At 29.1% G+C, this 9,027-nt stretch overlaps 1 protein-coding gene across 9 annotated transcripts in view; it reads right to left on the bottom strand.

Moving 5' to 3' along the window:
- Positions 1-2,056: 2,056 nt before the first annotated feature.
- LOC111628429 (calcium/calmodulin-dependent protein kinase type II alpha chain-like) overlaps positions 2,057-9,027 on the bottom strand; it is an 88,129-nt gene continuing 81,158 nt past the window's right edge. For 5 of the 9 annotated variants that reach the window (XM_023372209.1, XM_023372213.1, XM_023372211.1 and 2 more), the window contains 2 exons: positions 4,620-4,734; positions 2,057-4,513 (listed from right to left, as the gene is read on the bottom strand). In XM_023372209.1, the coding sequence (XP_023227977.1) occupies positions 4,384-4,513; positions 4,620-4,734 (245 nt within the window). In that variant the 3' untranslated portion in view covers positions 2,057-4,383. The remainder of the gene's footprint in view (positions 4,514-4,619; positions 4,735-9,027) is intronic. The other 4 variants (XM_023372210.1, XM_023372212.1, XR_002757171.1 and 1 more) reach the window with 2 other exon arrangements.

The following is a 9,027-nucleotide window of genomic DNA, read 5'->3' as shown; positions in this document are numbered from 1 at the left end:
CCCAGTATGAACACACAATCATTGGTTTAAATCTTGTTCAAAGCCAGAGAACAACAGTTAGATTTTTACTTTCTGGATTGCTGTGATCTTTGTATGTTCATGAATCAGAGCTTTGCATGTATGCTACCTTTGAGTTACTGAACATACAGTGAGATCTGTTGGGATCAGTTCTCAGGAAACTAATGTTTTTATTTATTTTATAATTGGTCTAAATATCATTTGCTTTCTTCCAACAATGTGTTGTGAAGTTATTTCAAGTGTTTTGCAAGATGAATTAAAAAAATTAAAATTGTAAAGAAATAACATGTTTGATAACAAAATGTACAAAATTTATTTCAGAGGTTTGTGTCAGTCAGTTATTGAAGAGTCTCCATAACTGATCTGTTGGGCAGCTCTAATATTTAATAATAGTGTCCTTGTATTGCTCAAATGTATGGCAAAGATTGGGAACCACTGATATAGATGGTTATGAAAACATGTAGACATGTTTTTGTGACATGTATTTTGTATTATGATTTCCTCATTAATTTTATCAACAAAATATAGGATATTGTCTAGAAACTTAAAATAATAAGAATAAATGCAAATAATTATGTACATTTAAACATTACTGTTTTAATTTGATAAATAATGTTGTTAACATATTTCTTAATATTCTTTTAATATAATACAGCTTATTTTTAATGTAACATTAGAAATGCTTTACTATTGTAACTATTGTTTTGTAAGCAAATAACTTATTATATTTCTGAGTGAAGATTAAAATACACAATTAGTATATTTTAGTTCATTTGAATATTTGTATTAATAAAAAAAAACACTTATAATCAAAATATATTGAATTTTTTTGTAATACAGGTAGGAATAAAGAAAAAATAATAATAACTAAATATGTCCATACTTTGAAAATGATGCTTTCAGGATTGGTAACAAAGATTTTGACCATAAAATAATCATTGTAACTATATGTAGGCCTACTAGTGGCCAAGTGGTTCTCTTCCCTAAACACTGGAAGTTTGGTTGAGTTTGCGCGTCACCAGGACGGGCTGGCCATGTAAAGTTTTCTGGTTTTCTCCATGTCTGTAATGCCCAAATAGGGGCCAGTTACCCTTAAAAAGACCTCCCAGAAGGCATCCCCATAGGCAAATTGCCCAAGTGTTACATTGCCATAACTTAACAAAACAAACAAACTATATGTTGAAAAATGAATTTACATAATGTGAATTTGAACACGTAATTAATTCTTCAGCAGCAATCATATTTTATTGATGGTTATAGAAATTTACATTTAAACTTCAAGCTGATTAATTAGTGGTATAAATCCTCTTTAATCATTTTGAAGGTTTTATTATTTTGACAGTTTGTAGACAACAAATGACTGCCAAACTTATATATAATCAATTAATGCAAACAAACTCGGCAACCATTTAAATATATTAATAATTGTTAATATCTGTCTGTGAACTCGGTATCCATTCTTTTTGTATAATGACAAAAGAATCTATGTTTATTCCTTTACCCAATAAAAATCATCTTCTCTATGGTTAAAAATAAAAAATAATGTTTCAGTTAATCTTATTGTTTATAAAAACTAATACAGCAATAACAAATGCATTTTGAATGTTTTAATTTTTCTTTACTTCTATTTACTATATTAAAGAATTACACATAATTAGAAGTGGATAAAACTCAAATATTTTTACTTGTAACAAAGGCAAAATGATGTGAAATTTTAAGCATCAATTTTTCAAAATTGTCATTTTTATAATTTATTGAAACAAATTCAAAGAACAGATTTTAAATAGTAATATGAAAATTATCATTATGGCTAAGGTATTCATAACATATAATATTGAATATAGATTTTTTTTTTTAATAATAATAACAATAGTAATATACTTTAAAGAGTTAATTTCAACTAGAATAAATTTATCATAATCTCAACAGCTTATACTGAACGATTTTAAGTTCACTGTAACGTTTCAACTAAATAACATAATTATCTTTCTATATGTTTAAAAAATGTAATTATGTAATAAAAATAAATACAACAACATCACCAATGAAACAATATTTAATTTTGTTTTGCTCAAGAAGATGAAGCTAAGTTTCACAGAAATTTCAATATCTACGAAAAAATGTCACATTTCAGATGTTCCGTGATATATCACACCAACAACTGTTGAGTCTAAGGTAATATTAAAATACAAAATTTTACAGATTACATACATCACAAGATTGTAGACAATCCAGATGACTGCCCAAACTGATGTATAATCAATTGATGCAAACTAACTTGGCAGCCACTTAAATATGCATTGTTAATATCTGTCTGTGAACTGAGTTTCCATTCTTTTGTCTAATGGCAAAAAGAGCCCACGTCCATTCCTCTACCAGATAAAATATGCTTATACCTCTTTGACCTGTTAGAGTATGCACTCTTTACAAATATCACTTTGCCATCAGAACAGAGGAAGAGGAGGGGGTGTAGCACCAAACGTTACCCAATCTTTCCAGAATGTTGACTTGGTGGCACTTTTCAGAAAATTACAGCAACAATTTGGGACAGTCAAAATTCAAACCATCATTTTAAATAGTTGCACAACGCATATTAGAATACAATCATGCTGATCACCAAAAAGATGAAGAGAGATATAAGGTCATAAACCCCACCCTAGTAAGAATCCCTGAATTTTTTTTAAGGATCATAACACATATACAACAACATTTCTATCTTGTCATCCTCCTTTTGCAAGATACTAGATAAAACATTTACAACCATTGCACAACCTTATTTGACCGATATAACAACAGCCCATATGGTATTGTAAACTATTTTGTTAGATCAAAATTGATCTCTTATAGGACCATAAAGGCAGGAAAAGGAATGCAACACTAAACTTCCTTTCTTCTTTCTCTCTCTCCATGATATACAATCACAGTGTTTAAAATAATTACACTTCAATGGAGGGAGTATAGGCAAGCATATATAATTAGGAAATTGCTACATATTTACAAATAAATAAATAAAAAATCTATTTGAATAAAATCTATAAATCTTATAAATAAATTTTTTTTTATGAATTTCCCCTATATTATAAATCAATCTCCTGTGCTATTAACTGAATGATTTCATACCAAAATGCCATTTTTCTGGAATCTGTTTTAAACTTAAGTATAAATGACTAGAAATATGGATTTATTATAAAGCATATCATTATGATATCATGGATACAAGTCCACATCTTTATTTTTTTATATACTATAGTCAATTGACAATATCACAATATTTCAATGAACTTGGAGGAAATTTGTACTGCTCTTAGCAAATATGTAATTGTCGTCAGGCAAAATGGCAAAAATTTGAAGCAATGAAAAAAGAACATTGTTGAACTATTTTAAAGTCATACCAAATTGCATGACATCAGGAACAAAGCATGCACTATATGTGCTAAGATCGGTCATCCCCAGTTATTCTAGCTGCCTATTTCACTGACCGGCCGTCCAAATAAAACAAATGTCCTTTCCGTGACATGCAGCAATTCAATTGAATGTTGCAGCATTGGTGGCAAACAGATAGAATTTGCACTAATCCTACAGAAATTGAATATACATTCCACAGCCTGCAAGATGTCCCCTTGAATAGAATATATAGCTATATATATTTTTTGTCTTGCAATCTACTTCTTGCCAAGAAACAAAGCTTGTTACAAGATTTATATCCCAATTGGAAAATTTCTGAGAACACATTTAGAAGATGAGAAAAAATTGCAAGTCGGAGGTTCCACCACCGATTCCATAAATTATTATTATTTTTTTTATTTTTTTCTTTTTTTTGCTTAATGTAAAAATCTGAGTATTGATAATGTGAAATACGTTGTCATTTCTAAATCACCATCTGAAGGATTTCATCTCATACTTCATAAGGGAAAAAGGATAAGACTGCCACCATGTATGAAATCAACTATAGACAAAGAATGTTGAAGGAAGGCAGATTAAATGGATCAATGTGATGGGAAGAGATTGCAAATTTTTTGATCTCTCTGTTTGGCTGATTCCACCGTGGTGGTTCAGACTTAGTAGCTATTAAAATCAATCCGTTCATCTTGCCTCAAGTTGCTACAGCCACTGATGACTGATATGTAGCCGAAGCAAATGTGAACCATTTCGTCTGCTTTAATTGCAATCATTGGGACTTATTGTATTACTGAGCAGGTAAGATCATTACATAATGCAAGCTCACAATGCCATTTTCAAAATACTTTTATGTTTTAGTTTTTAGATATTTTTGATGCAGACTGAAGATGAGTGATCTTTTATCAGCTGTGACAGCCAGCCATAAATACTGATGGGTGACTGACCATCTGACAATCTGCTCTCTTCTTACTTGTGAGCAGCAATAAAATGAGATGAAATAGAGCCTGATCGATGGAAATGAACATTTTGCCACTTTCCATCCTTCTTATACCAGACTCGAGTTTCTTCAGACTGTTGAGTGTGTGCCAAACCAGATCTGTAAGTAAATGAAAGAATTGAAACAATATTTTTACTCCAAGTTCATAAATGTAAATTATATATTTTAAAATATTGTAAGTAATAAATAATAATTTATTATTTACTTGTCCATGAATTGTGTGAGACGGATATAAGCAATGCACGCTGCATCGTCTCCTAACAAATGGACAGTTGGGTTCAGGATCGTTGTATTTAATGCCTTGTTGTTTTTCCCTAAAACTAAGGGAATAAAAAATAATTTTTTTAGCTCATGTAATGTTTGTTTATTTGGATAATTACAATTTGATTAAATAATGAATTAAAAAATATATGTATTACTAAACTATAATATACAAATTATAGATCACAACACTATACAAAAATTTCTAATAATATTGATAAAATTTATTTTATGATAAAAATGTCATTGATACATTGATCGATTTGTATTAACATATTGGTCAATATCAATATTAAACAAAGTCTAAATGAAAAAAGAAGCAAAATCATCATTAAAATGATATGATAAATAAGACTAGTCAAAATTTAAAAATAAAATAAAATAGTTTAATGACAACTGTAGTAAAAATTTATGAAAATGTGGAAACAATGAAATGCAAAGTAAGACCTTTTCAAATTGAATAAATCTTGACACTATATTATAAGGAATATAAATTAAAAAATGTTGGTTACTTGAAAATTAAGAAAAATGATTTAGGCCTGTCATACATATATTGATACATATTGAATACGTTATTTTTAATATACATGGGTGTACTGGTGTAGAAGTTGATTACTTTATTAACATCACATAGTTCTATATATGTTTTAAAGTAATGAAATTATCATATCTTAGTACAGTGATGTCTAAAAAGTTTTAAAAGTTAAAACATTAAGTTTTCTGTCATTTTTTTATTTCAAAGCATATATTGTTCTGGATATTACTGGCGTATTGAAGTATGATTTGGGAGTTGGTTCATTTCTTCTTATATACAACAAAGTAGTCGTCAACATAACAGTTGTAAAAAATCGTGCTCTGTAGTTTTGGATAATATTGTCAATTTTAATCATGCACAGATCAGCAACTTTTAGACCAATGCAACAAAACTAGGTATTATCCTCATAAAGATGCCATCTAATTGTCTAAAAAAATTGCTATTACAAATAAAGTAATTGTTAACTAAAACAAATTGATAATTTGAATTATCCATTTGTCACAATTTAAACTATTTAATGTATCTATTATAAACTTATGGATGGATGGAGGGGTGCATGTTTTTTATATACAGGCTCAACATTCTCATATCATTATTTATATTGAGTTTTTGTAGGTTTTCTATGAACTGGTCAGAATTTTTAATACTATTAATTGAATTATCAATATATTTAGTTTACAACTTAGATAAATTCCTTAAAAATAAAGTACATAAAATTTAATGTCAACCAGTGGACGGTAAAATTCATTTATTTTGTGGGTTTTTACTCTGATGTTGAACCTGGGAATTCTCCTGTTGTAATCAAGTATATTATTAACTTTGTTTACATTAATATAATTAGTTTCTTTAAATTTTTAAACTATTTTTACTAAACTTTCACATGTTTAAAGTAGAATCTTCGGTTAAAGGATGATATTGAGAAGAAGAGACTAAATTAAATTTAACATTATTATATTTGTCTTTATCCACTATAATGATTTGCTTTGATTTATCAGCAGGGACTACAGTTAAATTATCATCAGTTAAAAATTTTTTTTACTTGTGTAGGTTTACTATGAAATTTAATTTGTTTGATTTTATGATTATAGATCATTATAAAAATATTAATAATGTGTTTAAAATTGGCCCTGACCTATTCCCTCTCATTAGTTTCTATTTTATTTAATATGTCCTCTAAATTTACTATGAAATCTTTAATGGCCCAACAAAAATTAATTATAAAGTTTAAACCTTTCAATTAAAATCTTTTTTAACAAAACTAGGTATTATGCAAGTACTTTCATTTATAACAAACATTTTGTTCCCAGTTTTTCCGTTCATTTATAGTTGGATAATTTAATCTTTTAACTAATTTAATCCATACACTCTTAGAAAATATAATATCATAGTCCACTTCACAAGAATGTTTACCCTTAACTTTTTAGCACCCATACTAAACAATAAAATCAAAAATTTCTTAAACATGCAGTTAACTATGTAGTTTAATTGCATTATAGTTAACTACTATCTATCTCTGACTATATAAACTTTTATTCCTGTTTTTACTTTGAATAGATTATCTCCTTTATTATACTTTACTGCATATATATAGAAATGTAGAATTATAGTTTACACTAAAATGAAATTTCAATGATAAAATTCATATACTAAAGTTTTCACAAAATTGAACACGGGAAAAAGTGATATATATATCCATATTCTAACAGATCAACCATCTCTGTCCAGTAAAAGAATGCTGAGATCTTGTATAGAGTTTTTAGGAGGTTGGAAATACAATAATGATAAATTGATCTTTTTATTAATTATTTTATAGTATAATTCTGATTATGTGACAGTTGAGGCTGATAGGTGCTTGGATTACTGTTAGTGAAAATGCCAGACATTATGTAAACAATGGAAGCAAGAACAAAGCAAATTGCAAACTTATGAAAGTCCAGTGTTCAATTGAAAAAATCATTGTTTTTTTTTTCTTTTCACTTTTCATACTCCTCAAACAATAAAGGTATATCAAAATAAAAGAAATATCCATCAGAAAAGTAAAACATGAGTCATTAATGCAAATGAACAAATTTACACCTATAATATATGATGCACTAATAATCAAAGCAATGAAAATGGATAAAATTTGTATGTATGTGTGTATGCATGTACTCCTGGTCAAACTGTTTTCTACTACCTGTCACTCCAATTTGACACACAATGAATGCAAACATGCCTAGTGTAGAGATTTGAAGGAGTGTACTGATATGAAATAAACAGATTTGAGACATAAATTTCATTAAATAAGATTTTAATGTGGGCATAATATTTATTACCACAAAGGAATCAAGAACATATGTCAAAGACAAGAATATACATCTGGTTTTCACTATATCTGATCACTGTTTTCCCATCACACCTTAAGAAATCATTTTGGCATAGATTTATAAAAGTTCTTTAGCATACCATTGTTAAAAATATTAACAGCCTGACTAATGGAATTAATGAGTTCCTTACAGTTGTTTTACTAGTTAATCTAAGTTGTTGTGTTGAGCACTTCTTTCAGGTCAATGCAGAACATTTATATTGTTGATCTGGAAGTACTGAATAACTTATCTGGATTTTTTACATATTGATGCATTATCCCTCTTTCATATCCATTTTTGTAGCTAAACTGGTACTTAAGCTGGGTGAAAGGCATTCTAAAGAACCTCTAGATATGCACTGCTGTTATACTTTGACAGCCTTAAATTTAAGATTTCCTACTGGTGACCATCCCTAAAATCATAACACTTCCTTCATGCTGTTGATGTTTTATACTTTATGATTGAGTGCATAGTAATCATACCTGAGCACATGAATACAACTTGTTCAGATCACCCAAAGAAAATCGCTTTTCATCTGAAAAACTACCATAATAGCATCAGTACCCTCAGTGAGAGGATTTCACTGAAGGCATTTCTGCTTGTTTTTTGAGATCAGAAGCTTTTAGCTAAATGCTTCTGTTGCAGAATCCCATGGATAGTATGATGGGATATATTCAGACTCAAAGGATTCTTTGAGTAACAACAACTAACTGATTTTATCTGATCACTGCCATTTCTTTCTTTCTGTGATTGCCCATCTCAATTTTGTAGAACAGGTGGTCATCTGAGTTTCTTTTCTGATGTTGACATTATGGATGACAATGATAATGACAGTCTCCAAAAGATGGAAAAAGTGTTTCTAGAAATGTCTGATACTGCTAACACAAGGACTTTAGTTCTGAGTACACTTCATCAGAATGCATTCTTTGCACACAATCCAAGCCATACTATTTCCAAAAATACAATACATAAGGAAAAATGTGATAACACTTGTATGCAAAGTCACTTTCCTTTCAGTGGAGGAACTTCTAACTTTGCTTTTTATAGGAATCTTGCAGAAAGATCCAAAAATTTCAAGAACCTTTTCAAATATAACCAATCTGTCATTAACTGTATCTGAGTCATTTCTGGTTTGGTTGTATAGTTATGCTTCAGCAACTATAACTTCTCAGTAGTGTCCAATATTGTATCCAGAAGTGTACTGTACAGAAGTGCAATTGATATAATTACAAGGGTGGTTTTTTCAAACTTTGATAGTCCATAAATCAAGGACAAGTGTAAATAACAAAATGAATTTATTACCAAAAGTTAGGTACAAACATGGTTACTTTTTGACATAATCACTGTGAAGATTGAGGCATTTGTCATATCTGTGGACGAACTTTTCCATCCTCTTGTCATAGAATGTTGCCACCAATGACTTGAGATGGGCCCTAATGTTGTTTTGAAGATCATCATTAATCTCAAACCTC

The sequence above is a fragment of the Centruroides sculpturatus genome, unplaced genomic scaffold (assembly GCF_000671375.1).
Source record: "Centruroides sculpturatus isolate CEXI.00-Female unplaced genomic scaffold, Cexi_2.0 scaffold557, whole genome shotgun sequence".
Classification (NCBI taxonomy): domain Eukaryota; kingdom Metazoa; phylum Arthropoda; class Arachnida; order Scorpiones; family Buthidae; genus Centruroides; species Centruroides sculpturatus.
This window is presented reverse-complemented; position numbering and strand designations above follow the sequence as displayed.